General features: G+C 37.9%; 1 protein-coding gene across 1 annotated transcript; it reads left to right on the forward strand.

The window, feature by feature from the left end:
* Positions 1–5,542: 5,542 nt before the first annotated feature.
* On the forward strand, positions 5,543–23,210 carry LOC126698258 (uncharacterized). The gene is made up of 12 exons (XM_050395362.1): positions 5,543–5,725; positions 6,708–6,767; positions 6,862–6,915; positions 7,034–7,094; positions 7,269–7,345; positions 15,876–15,925; positions 17,304–17,386; positions 18,718–18,788; positions 18,889–19,045; positions 22,377–22,519; positions 22,599–22,697; positions 22,895–23,210. The coding sequence occupies exons 1-12, from the start codon at positions 5,687–5,689 to the stop codon at positions 22,988–22,990; spliced, it is 990 nt and encodes a 329-aa protein (XP_050251319.1). The 5' UTR covers positions 5,543–5,686; the 3' UTR covers positions 22,991–23,210.
* Positions 23,211–23,569: the final 359 nt, after the last annotated feature.

Here is a 23,569-nt window from a genome sequence, read left to right on the forward strand (position 1 = left end):
TCAGGGCACCACAATTGGCATTGTTTGTGGGGATCTTTTACTTAGCTGAAAACCTAAAGCTAGCTTGTCACCACCCAAGATGGAAAGGCCACATGTAAGAGAGGGGTCAGTGGGCTCTAGAGGTAATTATTTATGGGTCTCGTCTCGGGGCCAAAGGAGGCTGGAAAGGGAATAAAAGAGGGAACAAGATCACAAGTAATATTGGTATGAAACAAAGGTAGATTCAGACGAGGGATCTTCGCAAGGGGAAAGATTGGTCTCCTATGTTCACGAGTGCTAGTATCGTAGTAAACGAGATCAGGAGATATAAAACTTACGAAAGCAAGTTAAGGAGTTAAAGCTAGAGATAAGGGGTCGACGTTGAAGAAGGGACCGAGAGGGGTCGTCTAGTGATCCAGACTTTACAGAAGGTAGTACGGGAGAGTCTTCCCATCAAAGTTGTTCACGACGATCAAGGGATAAGTCTAACGAGACTATAGGGCGTCACACCTACACACAGAAAAGAGAAAGTCACGAACACCCCAGTGTTGCCTTGGACACCATGAGTCGGACACTTTGGAGAGTTGCCCGATCACTATTTTCTGAAGAGATAAATCACATCGAGATGCCCAAGTAGCTTAATTGTCCCCCCGTTTATTTGCTATGATGGCAAAACTGACCCAATGGAGCATGTTAGTCATTACATTCAGTTGATGTCCTTATACTCGCGGAATAATGGGTTGATGTGCAAAGTGTTCCCATCCAACCTTGGGCCCACGTAAATGAGATGGTTCAATGGTTTAAGGAAGGGGTCTATACATAATTTAAGAGAGTTGATTCAGGCATTTGGAGCCTATTTTTATCACTTGTAGTCGGGTCCCCCTACCTACTAATGTGTTGCTATCAATGAAGATAGGGAGTAGCGAGACCCTCCGATCTTATGCTAACCGATATTGGGAGCTATACAATGAGATAAACAAGAGAAATGAGCAAGTTATAGTGAGCACGTTTAGGCTGGGGCTCCCCCAAGAATTCAAATTGAGAGATTTGCTGACTATGCGACCCCCTGAGAACGTGCACCAGCTTATGAGAAGGATTGAAGAGCATAAGAGGTTGGCGGATGACTGACAGCATAGTAAGGGAAAAACTCCCTCTACCTCTCAATATGGCAGGGATCCGTGGCCTGGTGGCTTTTAGTAGAGATCTAGGAGGGAAACTAGGGTCCCGGAGCCCGAGGTCCATACGGGAGGGGTTAACGTGGCATTCAAGGAGTAAGTTCACAAGATTTTGGAACGGGTAAAAAATGAACCTTACTTCCATTGGCTAGGTAAGATGGGAGGGGACTCATCCAAGAGGAACCAAAGCCCGTACTACATGTATCATCGAGAGAAGGGTCATACCATCGAAGAGTGTAGAGTGTTCAAGGATCATTTGGAGCAACTTGTGAAGGCTAGGCATTTAAAGGAGTTCGTGGTCAGACATGGTGGTAACACAGCAGGGCAAACGTTAGGGAACTAAGGGAACGCACTTCCTTCGCCCTTGGGAATTATTGAAGTTATCCATGCAACTTCCATTGGCACAAGTACAAGTCGTCGGAAAGGGAGCATTACCCCACAACAAGGACCTGAAGCTGGAGACTGGCTAGAGAAGAGGCTAAGGCCGAGTAGAGAGTCGATCGCTTTTGGTGATGATGACCTTAAGGGGACGTCCTAGTTGCATGATGACACCCTCATCATGGCTTCGAGAATTGGGAGCTTTTTGGTCAAAAGGGTATTAATAGATCAAGGGAGTAAGGCTGAGGTAATGTATCTTAACTTCTACAAGGGCTTAAGTTTGTAACCGGAAGATCTGACCAAGTATGACACGCCCTTGGTAGGGTTTGACAAAAAGGTGGTGGTACTCAAAGGGCAGATTTCACTTCCCATTATGACCGAAGGGAAGGAGGTGATGGTGAACTTCATCGTGGTTAACGCTTTCTTTCCTTACATGGCAATTCTTGGTTGGCCCTGGATCCATACCATGGGAGTTGTGCTATCCATACTACATATGAAGATTAAGTTCCCTATCGAAGATGGGATTGTCGTTTTTAGGGTGGATCAGCAAGTTATGAAATAATGCTTGGTTGTGGCAATCAACCATGAGATCAAGCAGATTGAGCTGGCCGAACCAGAGTCCTTATAGCAATTTTAGGAACCCCATAGGGGGCATCGGGGCTGATACTGCTGAAGAGTTGATTCAAATTAGAATACTCACATACAGAGATATATATTTTCAGGTCGGAAAGAGTCTACTATCAAAGGACCTAGTTGCTGTATTGTTGTCTTTAGTACAAAATTTGGACATTTTTGCATGGAGTCCATATGATCTGCCTGGTGTGGATCTGAACTTTATCACCTATAGGTTGAACTTCATCGTGGTTAACGCTTTCTTTCCTTACATGGCAATTCTTGGTTGGCCTTGGATCCATACCATGGGAGTTGTGCTATCCATACTACATATGAAGATTAAGTTCCCTATCGAAGATGGGATTGTCGTTTTTAGGGTGGATCAGCAAGTTATGAAATAATGCTTGGTTGTGGCGATCAACCATGAGATCAAGCAGATTGAGCTGGCCGAACCAGAGTCCTTATAGCAATTTTAGGAACCCCATAGAGGGCATCGGGGCTGATAATGCTGAAGAGTTGATCCAAATTAGAATACTCACATACAAAGATATATATTTTCAGGTCGGAAAGAGTCTACTGTCAAAGGACCTAGTTGCCGTATTGTTGTCTTTAGTACAAAATTTGGACATTTTTGCATGGAGTCCATATGATCTTCCTGGTGTGGATCTGAACTTTATCACCTATAGGTTGAACGTAAATCTCTTATTCTTGCCTAAAAAGCAAAAACCAAGGAGATCTGCTAAGCAGCATGTGGAGGCCGTAAAGGAAGAAGTAGAAAAGTTGAAGCAGGTTGGGGCCATCAAAGAGGCGTTCTTCCTTGAATGGCTGTCGAATACAGTGGTAGTGAGAAATAATAATGGGAAGTGAAGAGTTTTTGTAGATTTTACTAACTTGAACCGAGCTTGCCCAAAAGATCCCTTTCCTATCCTAAAGATCGACTAATTAGTTGATGCCACTTGTGGGTACTTGAGAACGAGCTTTTTAGACGCTTTTGAAGGATATCATTAAATCGCTTTGGTCCCCAAGGATTAAGAGAAGACATCTTTCATATCCCCTGAGGGCAACTATTATTACACCGTGATGCTCTTTGAGCTGAAAAACGCAAGAGCCACCTACCAACGGATGGTTACAAGGATGTTCAGGGAAGGAGAATTCAAACTAGGCCCTAGATTCCCTCATTTTAGGTTGTTAAGTTGGCTTCAAGAGGTTTTGCCATTGTAGGAAACTCTTTACCCAGTTCAAACAAGTAAATTGGGAGCCTGACCTCAAAGTCCATCAGGTATTTTGGGCTAGGGCACCACACCTTCAATTTCATATTGTTTTTATTTTTTATTTTTTATTTAAAAAAAAGGGATTATATGGCAACTAAGAAATACAAAGGATTCAAAGTGATAAGTAAGCCAGTCCAAATGATATTTTTTGTGGTGCCTTTATGTTTGTGATTTGAATCCTATCCCCCTCCCCCATCAACTACCTATGAAAAAGAAATAATTAAAAAAAAAGTCCTAAAATAAGGTAATGCTATAATTATTTTTGTTTGTATTTGGGGGATTAGTAGACATTGGTAGATTGTCATGTGCATAAAGCTTCATTTTCCCAATAATTATGATGATAAAGAATAACAGTGCTGCCAATTATGAATATATGTATATTGATAGAGAAGCCAATTACGAATATTGAAGACATCATACAAATCAGATCCAACATAAGGCATTAGTTTAATGATGCGGGCTTGGCCTATTAAGACAGAAATCAGCATGATTATCAATTAATTAATCATTGTGTATACTATAACAAAAACCAAATATAACATTAGTATTTTTAAAAAACTTTGTTTTACAGAGTGGCTGTCGCAGGATCATGTTATTTGCCAAAAAAAAAAAATCTCTTTGTCTCCTAATATTTTCTCTCAAAATTAAATGTTTTCTTTTTTTAATAGGTAGATAGTAGAGGAAGAGGGATGGAGGGATTTGAACAGTAAACATATGTGGAACTAGTAGCAATACCATTACCACTAAGAATGTCATTATTGCGAGTATCATTTACATAAGCACCAAAAAAGACATCGTTACCACGATTATCACTTAAATAAGCCTTTTTATTTTTTTTTGAGAAAAACTCTTTTTATTTTTAGAGATTTTTAACTTATGACATCTGCTCTTGATAATAATTTTTTATCATCAAACCAAAATACCATAGTTTGTAAGGTTTTTTTTTTTTGGGTGGAGATATGTATAGGGTCGGACCCACATATGGGCCCAAGGAAACGTGGGCCCCTCTTGACATTACCCCAAAAATAAAAAATGTATATATATAATATAACCTACTAAAATCTTAACCCAGCCCAAATAACAACATTAAACCCAAACAAAATCATAATCCAGTCCTAATAACCATAATTATCAGTCCCCCCCAAAAAAAAAAAAAAAAAAAAAAAAAAACCCACCCCAAAAAACAATCTTCAACCATTTTTGCAAATTACAACCCAACCCAAACAAACCACTATTTTAGTCAAAATTCATCACATTAATGGGGCACAGTGTATTTTAGTCAAAACCACTAGAGAATAATAAATTAATAGTGCTACTAGAGGATAATAAATTGATAGGGACACAATGTGTTTGGGTTGAATATTTAATACACTATTGAAACTATTTTTTAGACAAAAAGGTTGAAAGATTATAAAGACAAATTTACTTATATGCTACTAATCTTGCAACTCAAATCTCTCTCCCTGAAACCCTCAAACACTTGGTATATGGGGAGATACCAATTGAACTATAAGACTTATGGCATAATGATAGTATAATTGATACTAAATATGTGGAATTAAAAGTTATCATCCATTGCCAAAAAAAAGAAGATAAAATGTAAAACCTACCCTCTATGTTTAGAATTCATTTAAGTTATTTAACTTTATTTTTGTTTATTTCAGTCATTTAAGTTTATTTAATTAAGACATCTTTATAAACTTCTATTAAATGTTGCAGTTAATTGTCCAAATTTTTAATTTTTTCCTTCAAATTTTTTAAATTAAAAAAAAATCAAATTAATGATTGAAAAATATTTTTCAAATTTTTTTTTTAAAGATTTAATAGAAGTTGTTGGAGAGACCTTAATTGAATAAACTTGAAAATTACTAAACATAAAAAAATGAAAGCAAATTAGAGAATTGAAATGAATTCTAATGAAACTTAGCCAGTGAGTTTTGTACTTTAACCCAAAAATTGTTTGTCGGTGAAAACTTTAGTGCGCTGCCAACACGGCCATTTGGCCCAAATATTATTGGGCTAGGTTCTATTCTAAAACTAATAAACCCAATAACCCATATAAAGTGCCTAAACTTCAGAAGCCCAGTCTCAAAACTACAGGTCGTATTTCAGGGGCCAATGAAAATACAAACGGCAACGAGTTCATGAGTCAGTGCTTGTGTGTGTGCCTTTGTATTGACCTGACCTATATATGTATATTATAGTATTATCTTCGCCGTTTTGTTCATCTCCTTTTTCTGGCAATCCCTGTTCATTTGATCTCACTGTGAAATGGGGTTTTCCAAGGAACAATTCCTTGCGCGCTTACAGGTTTACTTTTTTTTGTTTTTGTTTTCTAGTGCCTAAATTTAGATTTTTGATGCTGTATTTCACTTTTTCTTATTCTGGGTATTCTTTATTTTGCTTTTATATCCATTTTTCATGTGCAATTGCTACTATCAAATCTTTATTATGTACATGATTTGATTGAAAATAAGCAACCTCCGGTTATAACAGGATTGGATTTTGGATTTTTTTAATTCCCTTCCTGTTGTTCTTGCTTCGGTTTGGGATTATATGATATAGGGGAATTTTTACGTGAATTATAGAAATAATGTTTTTATTGGAACTTGGAACACTGTAATACTTAGATAAATTCTACAATGTGTTAATTAGTCAAATACCCAGTTCACTTGCATACATTATTGTCCTATTGGTACTGTTACTTACATTTTGGAGCTGGGATTTTGTTTCTTTCTTAATTTTAAAAAATTGTGAATCTATGTGATTCTGAATTACACCAATGGTCAATGGCTGACGTTAAGGGGTGGAGGGTTAGTCGATCACTGGTTCAATCACCAATGGGGTGTGAGTATTTTACCTATCAAAAAAGCCCAATCAATTCTAGCGCAAATGGTACATTCTTCCTCTTGTAAGAGCAAGAAGTTAACACACCTACTGTGTGTGTGTTAACTTCTTCTTTTTTTGGTTATGTTTTGGCTCAAGGGGAGGAGGATGAGAAGAAGGGGTGGTGGGAAGGGAATTCAAACTAGTTATCTTCACTTCGTGAGCCATGGACCCCAGCCAATTGTGCTATCCCTTGGGGTTGTGGATGTGTGCGTAACTTAACAATAAAAAAAAAAAAAAAAAAAAAAAAAAAAAAAAAAAAAAAATTAACTATGGAAAAAAATGAGTAGATAATTTATAATTACATACATTATTGTGTACAACCTTGATTTTGCTTTTCAGTGATTTGATTTGTATCATTTGGTCTATTGTCTTGCAAGTAACTTTTCTATTTGGTTTTCATTAGGAGCTTCAAATTGAATTTTCCCAGTATGAACATCCTGTTGTTATGACAGTTGAAGATCAGGTGAAAGAATATTGAAAACAAAAGGGTTGTATTCCTCCCCCTATATACATATGTGCTTATGTATTCTGAAGCAGGAATATGTCTTTTCTGGCAGGCGAAATATGTAGGAAATAGTGAAGGTGGACTGAGTAAAAATTTATTCTTGAAGGTAATGGTATTTTGAGACTTGAAAATACACCTTTCTGGTTGCGTTGTGGTAAATTTGGGGTTTCACCTCTTGTTGACATAGTCTGTGGCCCAATGCCTGGACGTACTTGTATGTGCAGGACAAGAAAAATAGGTTCTATATTGTTTCCGCACTGGCAGATACTAAAGTAGATCTTAAAGGTATACTATAATATATTTATTTGCCCAATCTCTAGCACCATACTATGCATGGGCATGTAGAGATGCTAGAGGTTTTTGCAGTGTTTTGAACTGTCGTATGAATCGTTGTTGCTCACGAATTGATTACATTTTCCTGGATATTAATGGAGTTTCTTATGACTTGAAACTAAGCAGTTCTATCTCAAAGGCTTGGGTTGGGGAAAGGAGGTTTGAGAATGGCTCCAGAAGAAGCATTGGGTGAAGTACTTCAGGTTGGTATATGCTTAAAAGTTTGGTTTTTGCTCCTTTGGCCCCCGCTTTCTGTCTATAATGACACCTTGCATTAGTCTGTAGTTTTCTTTATTGTGATGGTATGGGTGCTGTCTTACCCACCCTGCATCTTGTCCCAGTTTTTTAGCAAAAAACTTTCTACTTGTGAAGCAGATTTTGGCTTTATCTTTCATAGTTGAGATGATATAAGTTCATTTTGTAGGGGAAACATCTGTATGCATCTTGTATGTCTCTCCTCTTCAGCTCCTCAAATTATATATATATTTATATCAAAGGAATGAAAAGATATACGTTCTTGCTTCAAGATTAGAAAAGAGAATGTGAAGGAATAAAATATCTTCCTTACTATATCGACTTAACCACTTAACAAAGAGAGATTTTGTATGTGACGAGTTGATATTTTAACCAAAACTGAGTTAACTTGTTGATATTTTAACCAAAACTGAGTTAACTCCAATGCATCACTTTAGTGGCTCGGAAAGCACTCCAATGCAGATACGCTTTTCAGTTGGTGGAACTGGCTCGGAAAGCACTCTTCTAGAGTTTGGAATCTATCTCCGTTGTGCCTAATGTGGTGCATTTGGAGGGAGCGAAACTGGCGTACTTTTGAGGACAAGGACAAAACTGATGACCAACTACTCGCTTACTTTAGTGGCTCTCTTTTTGATTGGTCTAGGGCTTGGGGACTCACCTCTAGTGATTTTATCCCTATGTTCCTTAGTTCTCTTCTTTGTAATTAGTTCTTTGTTGGCTTCGCTTGTTTTCTTGTTTTCTCCCTTTTTATGTTTCCTCCTTTGTACTCTTTGTTCTTCCTTTTGTTTTCTTGAGGTTTTTTAATATAATTTTCTTACTTATCAAAAAAAAAAAAACTCCAATGCATCACTTACTTCTCCCACCGACACCAGTTACTTTTCACCAAAGTCATTCTTAATCTAATACTACTTTGAAGCAAATGAGTACACACCTAAGATATCCAAGCTATTCAGGTATTGCATCAGCATCACAAAATAGTATAGTGTCATTGGCAAACAGCAACTTTAAAATCTCCATAACTCCTCTCACCTTCAACCCTGCTAAAAAACCACTCTCCATTGTCTTATGTAATTCCCTAATTGGAATTTCTATCACCAAAATGAATAGGAGTGGAGACATTGGATCTTGCTTCAAACCCTTGAGCTACTAAAGAAGCCTATCGGAGTACCATGGACTATGATTGAGAACCAAACAGTTGTAGTACAAAACCGAACCCATTTTTGCCATTTTTCACTAAAGCCAAGTCTTTCCAACAAGTAAAGCAATAAGTTCTAATTAATGTAATCATAAGCCTTTTCAATATCTAGCTTACAATTACCCCATAAATACCCCTCCGCTGATAAGAACCCGAGATGATCGAACTGAATTCGAGGACAGTTAACCTCCAAGAACAATAGAGAGAGAGAGAGAGATAGAAAGGAATAGAAGAACAGGTACTCAAAGAAACAATGGACTTAGCTAATTCATTCCTCCTCACAATACAATTCAATCTCTGTTTTATACTCCCTTTCATGTAACTAACTAATTCCCTAATCTATCATTACAACGCACTAATCATTGATTAATCAATAAATGGCATAACTAACTTCTAACCACTCACAACGGCTTCCTTGTAACTACCTAACTGAATAACTGCCTCTTGAGGTCCCACATCAGCAGCCTTGACTTGCCCCTCTCAGTAGTAACCCACGCACCCTGCTTCAGCAAATCACGCACCAGTCTGCAGCAACTCTCACACTATCAGTGCACCTCACGTGCCCCCTACACATCAGCATTGTATCAATACTTTCCCCCTCAAAGCACCTTGCCCACAAGGTGAGGGAATTTCAGTTGAAGCTGATATAAGTCTTCCCAACTAGCATCGTCACTGGTACAGCCTTGCCATTGGATCAAGACCTGAGTGATGGTCTTGCTTTGCAGCCTGACTGACCTGCTCTTCAAAATGGCCTTAGGTTCAAGCGTAAGAATGCCTTCAGGTGAGACAGATGGCAATTGAGAAATGGAGTGACCTGCTGTCCTAACTTGGCTTTAAGACATGAGACATGAAAAACAGGATGGATTTTGGAGTCAACTGGTAAAGCCAATTTGTAAGCCACTTCTCCAACCTTATGCAGCACCTGGAAGGGTCCATAAAATTTTGGAGAGAGCTTACCAAGAGCATTAGGCTTTAAGGACCTCTGCCTATAAGGTTATAACTTCACATACACCCACTCACCATCCGCAAAACTCCTCTCTACCCTATGCCTATCTGCTTGAACTTTCATTCTCTCTTGAGCCAACAACAAATTCTGTTTAAGTAAGGACATAACCTGCTGCCTTTTTTGCAAATGATCATCAACAGCTTCTACTAAAGTAGTGTCAGGAATGTAATCCAACAGCCTAGGAGGGGGATAGCCATACAATGCTTCAAAGGGAGTTACCTTGGTTGAGGAATGAAAATTGGTATTAAACCAAAACTCAGCCAAAGGTAACCAATCCACCCAGGCAGTGGGTTTAGCTACTGCAAAAGCCCTTAAGTATTGCTCTAAACTTCTGTTGACCACCTCAGTTTGCCCATCTGTTTGAGGATGATAAGCTGATGACATGGCTAAATCTACTCCTTGAAGCTTCATTAACTCCTTCCAAAAACAAGAAGTAAAGATTGGATCTCTGTCACTCACCACAGAAGCAGGCATTCCATGAAGTTTGAACACAAACTGCATATAAATAGAAGCAACTTTGGATGCATTGTAAGGATGTGCTAATGCAATGAAGTGAACATACTTAGTCAACCTATCCACAACCACCAATATGACAGACTTTAATTGAGCTTTAGGCAGTCCTTCAATGAAATCCATACTCACAGCTAACCATGGCTTGGAAGGAATGGGTAAGGGTTGGAGTAAACCAGCTGGCCTACAATTCTCATGCTTCACCTATTGACACACATCACACTCTTTGATGTATTGCATCAAGTCCTTCTTCCTACCTGGCCAATAGAAATCTTGTTTGACCCTGTGTAAGGTCTTCACATAGCCTGAGTGTCCACCCAAAGGCCAATTGTGAACATGGTGCAAAATAGAAGACTTAAGAGAACTATTAGCCCCCAAATAGATTCTGCCCTTGAAAAACAGCAGGCCATCCACTAAAGAGAAGCCTTTTGGTGGGTTGCCATCCTTCTGAAATGCAGATAAAATAGTTTGAATGGCAGAATCTGTTTCATAACTAGCTTTGAGCTCCGCTACCCAAGTTGGAGTAGGAAATGAGATGATATACAAAGCACCTGATGCAGGAGCTAATGCAGCCATTTCCCAATCCCCTTCCTCATCATTTTGATCAGCCCTCAACATATTCAGAGCAGCCCGTTATGAACTTCAGTAACAGGTACCTCACCTCTCCTAGACAAGGCATCCGCCACTACATTCTCAGAACCCTTCTTATACTCCACCACAAATGCATATCCCAGCAACTTAGACAACCATTTCTGTTGAAGTGGGGTACCAATCCTCTGATACAGCAAATACTTGAGACTTTGCTGATCGGTTTTGATGATAAAAGGTCTCCCCACCAAATAGGGTCTCCATTTCTTCACTGCAGAGATTAAGGCCAGAAATTCTTTTTCATAAGTTGAAAGTGCCAAAGTAGTACCCTTCAGAACTTGACTGTGAAATGCAATAGGCTGATGCTGCTGCATCAGAACAGCCCCAATGCCACTACCGGAAGCATCACATTCCACAGTAAAGGTCTTAGTGAAATCAGGTAATGCCAAAACAGGTGGACTGGATATGGCTAACTTCAATTGATGGAAGGCTGCTTCAGCTTCAACACCCCAAGAAAAGGAATTTTTCCTCAAAAGTGCAGTTAATGGGGCTGCAATGTGACCATAACCTCTTACAAATTTCCTATAGTAACCGGTAAGGCCTAAAAACCCTCTCAAGGACTTGACATCCTTAGGCACAGGCCACTCTTGCATAGCCAAAATCTTCTTTGGGTCAGTCTTAACACCAACTCCGGATATGATATGGCCTAAGTATTCTACATCCAAGCAAGCAAACATGCATTTAGACATCTTAGCATACAATTGGTTCTTAGCCAACACTCCCAAAACAATTCTTAGATGCTCAATATGGTCAAGCATGTTCTTACTATAAACCAGGATATCATCAAAGAAAACAAGAATAAACCTCCGAAGGAATGGCTTAAAGACTTGATTCATTAAGGATTGGAAGGTAGAGGGGGCATTTGTCAACCCAAAGGGCATGACAAGGAATTCATAGTGTCCTTCATGTGTCCTAAAGGCTGTTTTTGGAATATCCTCCTTCCTCATCCTAATTTGGTGGTAGCTCGACCTCAAATCAAGCTTAGAAAAAATGCAAGCTCCATGTAATTCATCCAATAATTCATCAATAACAGGGATAGGGTACTTATCTTTAATAGTGGCTTGGTTTAATGCTCTATAATCTATACACATACGCCAAGAACCATCAGATTTTCTAACCAAAAGAACAGGTGAGGCAAAGGGACTTTGACTGTTTTGAATAAAGCCTACTTCTAATAAATCCTTCACAATTTTTTCAATTTCATTTTTCTGGTAATAGGGATACCTGTATGGCCTCTGACAAATGGGTTGCGTGCCCTCCTTAAGGTTGATTTGGTGTTCATGACCCCTCACTGGTGGCAGATCCATTGGGGTAGAGAATACACCATGAAATTCTTGCAATAAGGATGTGATCTTAGGTGGCAGGGCAGACTGCTTCTCAGTTGTGCTCTCAGCTGTAATCTGTAGGATCAGCCCCTTTCTTGTAGGTTCTTTGAAAAATTGAACCTCATCTTGCACTTCCAAAACCCTTTGGGGTGTTAAGACCATGTAACAGCACCTGTTGACCTCCATATTTAAACCCCATTGACAATTTCATGAAATCCCAATTGATAACTCCTAAAGTGCTAAGCCACTGTGTGCCGAAAACCATATCACAACCTCCTAAAGGCAGCACGTGTAACTGAACTAGAAAAATCTGCCCTTGTAAACATACATGAATATCTTTGCACAAGCCTTGAGTCTTGATGATATCACCATTAGCAACCTTAACCTCAAGAATTTGTGATTCATCCACAGGCACATGGAGAACTGAAACTACAGCTGCATCAATGAAGTTATGTGTACTTTCAGAATCTACCAAGATAACCAATGAGACAGAATTAACCTTACCCTTAACCCTCATTGTCCCTGGAGTAGGGCTGCCCACCAAGGCATACAAGGTAATCTCTGGTTCTGCCTCTTCATCTTGTCTTCTTCCATGCAAACTCCATTGTCAACCTCAACATACTGATCATTGCAACTAGAATCTGAGGTTACTTCCACTCTTTCTATCAAGAACAAAGTGGCCTGTTTGCACTTATGCCCAGGTGCCCACTTATCATCACAATTATAGCAAAGTCCTTTCTTTTTCCTTTCCTCCATTTGAGCAGCACTGATCTTCTTAACATGAATCCTGGTGGACCTATTTTCCATTGGAGGAGCCCCCAACAATGAAGGTTTAGGTACACCAAGCAATGGAGGTCTAGTTTGCTCATGTGTCCCCTTATAACTCCTCCTACAACTCAATAAGTACTCTTCTTGGATTTTGGCCAATCCAAATGCTGCAATGAGAGTAGGAGGATTCAACATTCTCACAGGTAACCTCACTTCATCCTTCAAGTCACTCAAGAAGCAGCTCAGCTTATGCTGAGGAGATAAGCCTCTAATCCGATTAGCCAACCCTTTGAATTCACCTTTGTATAAAGCCACAGTGGAAGTTTGCCTCAATCTAGTTAGAGCTTCCATTGGATCATCATAGGCCGTAGATCCAAATCTGATCAACATTGCTTGAATCAAGGCCTCCCAATTGCCAAACACCCCAGCTTCTTCTCCTTCTTGAAACCAAACTAGTGCTTCATCTTCCATATGAAAAGATGCCATCATCAACTTCTCTGATTCTAGAATCTTGTAGTATTTGAAATACTGGTTTGCTTTGTAGATCCAAGAGGTTGGTTCCTCACCACTGAATCTGGGAAAATCCAATCTCACTGGCCTGGAAAATCCTGAGACAGATTGATGGCAGTTACGATCCTCTGGCATGTGTGGATTCTCAAGATTGTAATCAGCAATCTCAGATGCATTCAACTTTTGTAAAATGGTAGCCAATTGTTGACTCATCTCATTCAAGGTGCGAGTATGGATGCTGGTGATTTTGTGAATTTCTTGGATATCTTTGTTGTGGTGATCGGTGCTGGATTTTAGTGAAGCTATGGTTTCATTGAGAATTGCGGTTGATCGAGTTTCAGCCATGGTGGAACTTGTAATCATAGGACACGCCTGCTCTGATACCAATTGATAAGAACCCGAGATGATCGAACTGAATTCGAGGACAGTTAACCTCCAAGAACAATAGAGAGAGAGAGAGAGAGATAGAAAGGAATAGAAGAACAGGTACTCAAAGAAACAATGGACTCAGCTAATTCATTCCTCCTCACAACACAATTCAATCTCTGTTTTATACTTCCTTTCATGTAACTAACTAATTCCCTAATCTATCATTACAACGCACTAATCATTGATTAATCAGTAAATGGCATAACTAACTTCTAACCACTCACAACGGCTTCCTTGTAACTACCGAACTGAATAACTGCCTCTTGAGGTCCCACATCAGCAGCCTTGACTTGCCCCTCTCAGTAGTAACCCACGCACCCTGCCTCAGCAAATCACGCACCACTCTGTAGCAACTCTCACACTACCAGTGCACCTCACGTGCTCCCCACACATTAGCATTGTATCATCCGCTATCTACTATCCAAACATTTGTAAGCAATAAGCCCCGAGTCAAGGATTTGTCTTCCAATAACAAAAGCATTTTGTGTAGCTGACACAAAAATCTGAGAGTTTGATTCAATTGATTGGCCAGCATTTTTTGCAATTAAGCTAATAGGACGAAAATCCTTGATATTGATGGCATCACTCTTCTTTAGTACCAGAGTAACAAAAGTAGCATTCAACGATTTCTCAAACTTGCAATAACTATAGAACTCCTGAAAAACCAGCATACACCTAAGATTTCCCAATAATTTTTGAAAATTGCCATGGTATACCCATCCAGCCCTGGAGCTATGTCCTCGTCGATATCTCTTAAGGCTTCATGCACATTTTCCTTTTCAAAGGATTTTCCACTCCTACTAGTATCTTCATCAATAGATGACAAATGCAATCTCTCGACCCTTGGTCTCCATTCAACTGACGAAGTATATAAATTCTTGTAGAACTGGGTCACTTCTTCCTTCACCTCTTCACTATCCGAGTATTTTATTCCATCAACATCAAGTTCACCAATAAAATTGGCTCGTCAATGAGAGTTATCCATCAATGATCTTACCCAAAAAAAGGGAACAAAACTCAAGGGCATAGGCACTCGAAAAATATCTTCTTAAATTTGATCATTACATTCTTGTAAATATATGTTGAATGATGACTTTCTAGGTATAAGTAAAGGCTGGCATATTACCTTGTTGACATTCTTTTTTTATTTTATTTTTTTGATAAGTAATGTAAGAACATTTTATTAAAGAATAGCCAACCCAAGTACACTGGAAATGTACTACAGTGGCAGAAATTAGTTTTTTTTTTTAGGTAATTACAGTGGCAGAAATTAGTAACCCAAATTACAGTGATCAAGAAGAACATGGAGGGACAAAGAAGTGCATGGAGGTAAAACTAAGCTCCACTCAAGGAGAGTATGGAAGAAAAATGACTTTATATCAAGGATCCACCCTTACGAGTCCTCAAAGCATCTAGCATTCCGTTCCTGCCATAAACACCAAAACAGGCAATGTGGCACAAACCTCCAAAAATCCATATTTCTATGTCTTCCAAACTTGCCCTGCCATGAAGCCAACAACTCAATAACTTTATATGGCATAACCCAATGGATACAAACAAATAGTATACCATAGACCACAACTTATATGCTATCAGACAGTGAAGAAGAAGATGATCACAACTCGTATACTTAATGTTTTACAGTGCACAGTTGTGAGTTATTTATTTTCTGATATATGGTATTTGAGCATAATATTTGAGCTCTAAGGAGGTTGAGCCCTAGTTTGGCTCAGGCTGTTTGGCCACATTGTGTGATTGAGCAATTTAAGCATGTTTGATTGACCAATTGCTAGTTAAGTTATTTGTCTAGGTTTGGCTAATAGTAATATATGTCTGTTACTAAGAACAATGACCGTCTTGTTATATCAATGTTAAGTCAATATATATAAATACCTGCTTTCTGTTGTGACTAACTGAGGTGCATTTTCATTTGTTTTAATAAAATTATCTTATTCACACACACACAAACCTGAAGTGCATTTTCTTTTCAATTTTATTTAAGGGAAAAATATCTACCTTGTATGAAATAATCATTAATTTGATTTGAATCTGCCCTCTGATGTACTTGTGTTTTTTTATCATGCAAGGTACCTTTGGGTAGTGTTACTCCATTTGCACTTGTAAATGATTCAGCAAGGTAAGCAGTAATCTTTGTGCACATTGGGAGTTGAAGTTCTTCTTTGTTACAGTTTTTAAATTTTCATTTCATACATATCATGGTATTGTTATGCCTAGAATTTTATGTTTCTATGAAATGATTCAATTTTTGTGTCAGTCACTTCTTTTCTCTGTTATTGGTGTTGCGTTGATATCTCCATCAACATTGCTTTGAAATTTTTAATTTGCTTCAGAAAAGAGAAATTCTGAGTCCTGACATTGCTATATCTCTGATAAAAATTTTTGTTAGTAATGTAAACTTCTCTTCTATTACTAGACCAGTTCTTGAGTGTGTGCAGGTGCACATGTGGGCATGCACTTTCATGTGTGCATAATTTTGTATGACAGATTAAGGCAGACTATTTGTGAAGTGATTCTTAATAGGCCATATATACTGCCTGCCCTTGACAACCTCAACATCTTAGCCCTTCATGACACACACATAATCAGCAATAATCTGACTCATGAACAGTTGCATGATAGGTTACATAACTTTTAGAAGAATAGGACATAGCATGTAGAAAAAAATTAGAAACTAGAAAGTAAGACATAATTAGGACAAACCTAAACACAATAATAAAGTCTGGAGTGATGCTAGCTGGTGGCGGATCCGAGTGGACTAGTAAGGTAAGCCCAGTTGGCTATGGACAGCTTCTTGCATGCTCCAGGATCACTGAGGAAGGCTCACCCAATCTTTTAAAACCTGAACTGTATAGGTGAACTGGAAAGGTGGTTTGTTAACTTGTTTAACCATGGGTTCTTCTGGTTTAAGCATCAACATATTTACTAACTAAATGAAATTTTTTATTTTTATTTTTATAATAGTTATATACTTATTTGAAGTATGCAAGTTTTATATTTAGACTAAAAAAAATGCTAGATTTATTGAATTTTAGAGGGAAAAAATGAATAATGTGAATTTTTATATTTTCTTGAAAAATTCTCTGGTTCAACTAAAAGAATGGTTTATGGGGGTGAACCAGTTTAACTTGTTAGTCTGGTCTGGTTTTAAAACACTGGGCACACCTTATTTGTCACTCTTCATTTTTCAGTTTGAGTTTCACATACATTTTCATGATGCAATTGATATAGTTTGATTGTCCTCTGGAAGTTTGTTTCACCGACTGTAATAGTAGAATTGGTTTGCTAGTATGAAATTATCCGGTTAATCGTTTTTTGTCCTTTTGTTTGGGATATTTATAATTTATTTGTACCTTTATGTGGCATAGACTTTAATGTGCATCAAACCCCATTTAAGGAGAATTCCAGCAGAAATTATGCAACAATGTACCCTCTTTTCTGGTCCTTTCTTTCCATCTTCTCCTTTTGATGTTATCTTATATCTTTGCTTTGTGAAGAAATGTCTCCCTCCTTTTGGATCAAGGATTTAAAGGTCAGGAGCGCTGTTTGTTCCACCCACTATCAAATGATATGACAATTTGTAAGTGAGAATGGTAACTAGAAAAAGAAACTCTTTTGACATAGTTTTTGAGTATTTTCTCCGGCTTTAATTTTGAAACCAATTTCACCTTGATTATTATGTGTGTTATCTTTCGTACATTATATTTTTTAAAGGGTTCTGAGGGAAAAAGAAAAAAGAAAATGGGGGCAGGGAGCGGGGGGCAGGGGGGTAGATGGTTGTGCGAGTACGGAGGTTGTAAACTCTGTAAGTTTAATAGAATCATAACAAGTTTGAAGTATTAATTTTTTTGACCTCGATGATAATCACCATCTTTTCTTGTGAAGCTGTTTTAGTTAACTATATTGTATAATTCAGTATCAACTTATAATCTAAAAAAATTTGAGCAATTCAACACTTAGATTCCTCAAGCAACAGACCATACCCTGTTACTTGAGGAATTAGTGTATACCTGATTTATAAACTTTCGTTACTTATTAAAATAAATAACAGAGTATTCCCAGGAAAAGAGTGAATTACTTGGGTCATGGAGTTTGATGGAATGGGAATAGGAAAGGGTTTGGACTTCGGTGTCTAGTGTGTATATGGTATATTGGACGTTTTAACTGTTAACTATATAGGAGGACTATAAAACAAGACAAAAGATGAATGAGATTTTAATCGCTATCCAGGGCTAAAGTCATTCATGTCTTGACTTGAGTTTTTAGTACCGTGCATGATTGGACTCATGCCACTTGATTGGAGATGTCTTATCTTTCTGTACTGTGCTAGAGATTCTAAAAAGGACTTTGTCGGGTTATAAAAAAAAGGAACTTGTCTTCTATTTTTGACATCATCTGCTTTAGAGGGGCAGTTCATACTGTGATTGATGATAGGAATTTTATATGGTGAATGAGGTAGAAGATGGTTAGTCTCATCACTCTATTTTTTTATTTAGTGGTGTTAATGTTAAAATATGCTATATTTCCTCAAGTTTCATCTAGTTTGATAGTAGATTTAAAGAAATTTCTGCAGTTGTAGATTTTTCATATGGAAATTTCATCGATGTAGGCCTAATGGAAGCTATGTAATCTATGAGAAAATGATGGGTAATTAACCTGTTCGTCTGTCTGTATGGGAATTCTGTAAGAACTTTCAGTGAGGGTAGCATTGCTCAAAAGACTTTACATTCATTTTTAATTGCTACCTACATCTTACTTGGTAATGTTTATTATTACACAACATTATGGTACATAGTAATGCATCATATTGCAAGGTACCGCATTAGTGAATGCATTTCTGTTAGCGAGGCATTGCTTTAGTTTATATTTTGTTTTTAAGTTTGCCCCTAATCCTTGAAATACTGTTTCCAGCTCTTAATGTCTGTGAGCTTGACAAATTTCTAAGATCAATTGGAAGAGACTCCTCATATGTTGACCTGGAGGTGATTTAGAATAAGATTTGTTATGTAGGTTTGCCAAATTATTCTTTAGTTTTTTTTTTTTAATGTAATCTTTTTTTTTTTTGGTTATTATTCTTTGCAGGCTAACCCTCCAGTAGGGAAAGATAATCCTCCTGATCTAGCTGCTCTTGTTCCATCTGATTCCATAGTTTTGCCAGATCTTCCAGAAAAAGCAGCATCTCTGCAAGCTCCTCCAAAAGCTCATGTTGTTTCAAATAATAAGTCCACAGAAATTACAGGTACTTTTTTGGCCAAAATATGATATTACCACTCAATCATTTGCTTGAACAAAGATGAAGATATCAATGCTTTTTTTTTTTTTTTTTTCATATCTTGGAGGATTCTATATGCCATGTCAAAGATGCAAAGCCTTGCAGTTATTGGGAAATGATCTTTCCAATCTTGTTTTTCACATCAATATATCTATTTGGTGTTCTATTGCATTATTGAACATGAGCCCTATTTTCTGAGACTATATATGATTGTTTTCACACTTTTGGTGAAGTTAAAATCTCCTTCAGCAGTTGCTTGCTTCAATATTCAATTTCTGGGATTGAAACCTTGAGCCCTTTAATAGCATTTAAGAGTAGTGAGCAAATAAGATCAGGAATATAAAAGGTCTATATCAGCCTCGTTATGAATGAAAACATGTTATATTGGCAAGGGCTCAAGGTTGTTTGCTCTCTCCTCTTATCATATCGTTAAGAAATTAGAGTCATTTTCCTTGAATCGATTTAGTTAAGATCTAGTAGTTATCAATTTTAGATGTTAGTTGTTGTATAGGTTTTGATTAATCATCTTGGATAATTTAGTTACTTCATATTATATTTAAATTTAAATTTGATTGTATTTTTATATGCTTTTTATTTTCTATTCAGTTACCTCATGAGCCTTTGACCTGCCAACCACCAAATTGATTCAAGGGAAATGTCTCTAATTTCTTAATTCCTCTATTTTCATTCCCAAATAGTTGGTATTGGTTTTGTAGCTACTATTCTAACCCCAACATTTTGTTGGTACCACTCTGGTGATCTCAGCACAAAGATGCCTTAGTTAATGGTTGTGATGCCTAACTTAAAGGTTTTTTTTTTTGAGACACCAGTCAAGAATTTTATTCAAACCACAGCAAAACTACTGTCAATCAATACAAGAGAGTCAACATCACTAGGGATGTCCTCCAACCAAACTTGGGGTACAACAAGATACTTAGCTAATTTGGCTAACTTATCAGCCACAGCATTACCTTTTCGGCGAACATGGGAGAACGAACAATCACAGAGCTGCGAAGCCAAGGTGATAGAATCCTCTATAACATTCCCAAAAGATACCAGGCAAGGTGAACAAGCCTGAATGCAGTTTAGGACAGTTGTTGAGTCCCCCTTGAACACAACTTGATGTAGCCCGTTTTCTACCACAAAAGCAATTGCTTTCCTACAGGCCAGAGCTTCTACGGCTTCCACTGTTGTAGGTAATTCAATCCTTTCCGAGCACCTATAACTTTTCCTGCAGAATCCCTGATCACAACACCGATACCAACATATGAAATATCCTAGAAAAGAGCTCCTTTGAAATTAACTTTAAGGGTCTGTTTGGTTGGAGGGTGGAAAAATGAGAGGATAGAAAATGGTGGGAGGATGGAAAAGTGGGAGGATGAAAATATTTTAATTTCCCCCATTTCTGTTTGGTTGAGAGTGGAAAAGTGGAAGGATGGAAAAAGTGAGTTTGTATAAATTTATGCATATACCTTTGTTAAAAAGTGAGTTTGTATAAATTTACTCATGAGCATTTTCGTTCATTAAGCAGCCCTATTTTCTCCCTTCAGTTTTCTCCTTATTTTGGAGAGAACTTTTTGGTGGGTTAGAGGAGAAAACACCCGGATCCTACCATTTATTTTCTTTCCTCCCCACTCAACCAAACACACATCAAAAAAGTTTTCCTTTCTATTTTCTCTCCAAAGTTTTCCATCCACTCTATTTCACCTACAAACAAACACACCCTAAGAAAAAGACTTGGAGGTGGAGACCAGTGGGTGGGACTGAGGATCGGTGCTCTTGTGGGCTGATCAATCTGTACTGAAACTCCTGCATTCTTTCAGTTGCATCCACAAAGATCTTTTTAGTAAGGAATGGAATAGTTACCCAGTCTTGATGCATTCCTCTTCGTCCATATAACCCAAGCAACATAAGCGAAAACCTCGGCAAGATTTGGTTCTTGAGATTGAAAAATCCCAGTGAGTAGATCTCTGAAGCAAGTAAAATGACTGGACAGATTGCTTTGGCAAAGTTCAACCTCCCACCAAATTTCTTTAAGTACCAGGCACTCCCATAGAGCATGGATAGTGTCTTCTACTTCCCTACCACAGCATTCACAAAAATCATTGTGAGTCACTTTTCGATTGAACAGATTCTTCTTTGTAGGTAGCGCTTCGCAGCAAGCACACCACAGAAAATGCTTAATTTTGTTTGGAACGTTGAGGCTCCATATTTCCTTCCAAAACCCGTTGTGTGCTGTTGGATTTGATTGGCCCGGTTTAGTCAAAGTCTCAGTTTCAGCAAGCAACCGATAAGCAATTCTAGTGGAGTAAACTCCATTCTTTATCTTTTGCCAAATCAGAGAATCTTCAGGCCAACAGTTGCTGAGGGGAATGCCAAGGACAGTGTTAGCTTCATGTGGTAGCAGCTCTTCGCAAACTCTATCCTCCAACCAGCAAGGACCCTCCTCATCAATTAACGCACAGACATGAGTGTTATTTGGAAATTTTTTTTGAGGGGATATGACTTGCGTTAACGGATCCGGTAGCCAATCGTCACCTCTGATAAGGACCTTTTCCCCATTGCCAATTCGCCATGTTGAACCTCAACGAACAAGACTTCTTGCTTTCAAAATGCTCTGCCAAGCATACGAGCTATTAGTCTTAACCCCCCCATCCAATATTGAGCAGTTGGGGAAATGTTTGGCTTTGAAGATAATAAAAGAGAAAAGGGTCTTCAATCAATTGTTTAAATTCAAGTTTTTGTAGTTTAAAATAATGCATAAAAGATGAGTTTATGAATCAAATGGTAAATTACATTAGATTGGCATGCAAATTGGCATGCGTGTTAAAAACATATAAAACATGTAATTCAACGGTTGGATTTTCAAAATATGAATTCAATAATAAGTTATCGGGTAGTGTAATATTATTTAGAGTTACACTAGGTGTAACTTGAACACAACCCTATATATATTCATTGAAATTCCTTGTAGGAAAGTCATTGGAAGTTTTCATTTTTTGGTTCCTTTTTTGCTTGGACTTGTTAATTAGAAGTTATGAGAATTATCCAGCTGAAGATATAGAAATGGGCATATTTAGTTCAAATTGTCCATTTTGATAATATACTGTCTGAGAAGTGGAATTTTAAGAACCTGACTTGTTTCTGTTTTGAGAAAGGGAGTTTATTTTTATTTTTCTCTTTTGGGGGGGTGTTAATTTTGAGAGGAGATATATCATCAATTCTATACCAGTTGGGCTTCTAGAGCAGCTCTAGTTCATCCATGGTAACCCAAATTTATTGATTCTTTATGACGCAGCAAAAGCTACTGAGCCATCCAGAAAAGTGAAAAATGTAAAGGATAAACCTGTCAATAGCTTGCAACCATCAAGCTCCTTCAAAGATGTTGGGCAATTTGTGGAAGAAATTTTGGATAAAACATCAGCACTGTTACTTTCAGAGGTAAGCTTGTTTTATTCTGCTCTTTTTAGCCTTATTGTAAGTGGTTCTTCTGGGTTATGCTAAAGAAATTGTCATGCAGATAACTGAGGAGACTATTAAGCAACATGGACAACAGCTAGGAGGTGTGGTATCAAATTGTATCAGAGAACGTCTTGCCTCAGAGCTGAAGACAGATACCGTGAGTTTTGGCTACCACATATGAATTATACCTTTTCAAACATTTATGCATAAGGCTTGCATATTGAGGATTGGTTACTTGCACGCTACTGTTGGTTATGTGGTTGCAAAAAGTTTTTTCTCATTAATTTGTGATTATATTCTATGTTGCAGACTTAATTTGTGGTTTTACTATCTTCACGATTATCTTTGTTGCAGACGCTGTACATGCAGACAGCATACACGGAAGGTTTTCATGTTGCCCGCAAGATGTTCCAGAGCACTGACACTCACCATCAATTCCGGTGTTTGTGAATGGTATTCTAGCGCACCCATTCCCTGGCAATACCCCCACTCCCCTCCAAGTAAATGAAAAGATTAAACAGAAAGGGAGGTACGAAGAGTGAGAATTTCTAGTGTTCAATGTTCATTGCAAAGTTTTTACTTATAATACTAAACATTCATCAGACATTCATGTAGACAGTTGAATCTTGATAGAACATGTATACGTTCCTAAAGTGACTTTAGGGTGTTATGATCTTTTTTTTTTTTTTTTTTGGGGTATTTGTTGATCTGTTTTCACAGTAACAATTTGCATCAGAACCATGCATCAGTGATCCATCATCATGAAAACAGACTAATGGATCACAGATTCATGGTTATCTTTGTCTTCCCAGCGATGGTAGCTGGAAGAATAGTGCCTTTTCTGGGATTCTACACTTAAAATTCTGATGCATTTTTGCATAACAAGTGACAACTCTGACGGAATTCTTGGTCAGCATTTCATTTAAATGGGGGATAAATAGGGGCAAGCTTTCTAAGATATGATGAGGACTAATGATATTTTTCTCCTTCATCTGAACGGGATAGGTAGAGTTCATCTCTTCATGAATG

This window comes from Quercus robur, chromosome 9, assembly GCF_932294415.1.
Source record: "Quercus robur chromosome 9, dhQueRobu3.1, whole genome shotgun sequence".
Taxonomy (NCBI): domain Eukaryota; kingdom Viridiplantae; phylum Streptophyta; class Magnoliopsida; order Fagales; family Fagaceae; genus Quercus; species Quercus robur.

Bases quoted from the DNA above. Each gene is read 5' to 3' on its own strand.
- LOC126698258 (XM_050395362.1), top strand. From the start codon at position 5,687: ATGGGGTTTTCCAAGGAACAATTCCTTGCGCGCTTACAG. The intron at 7,346-15,875 runs GTTGGTATATGC...TTATCATGCAAG, and splicing joins CATTGGGTGAAGTACTTCAG to GTACCTTTGGGTAGTGTTAC. The intron at 22,698-22,894 runs GTGAGTTTTGGC...TCTTTGTTGCAG, and splicing joins CAGAGCTGAAGACAGATACC to ACGCTGTACATGCAGACAGC.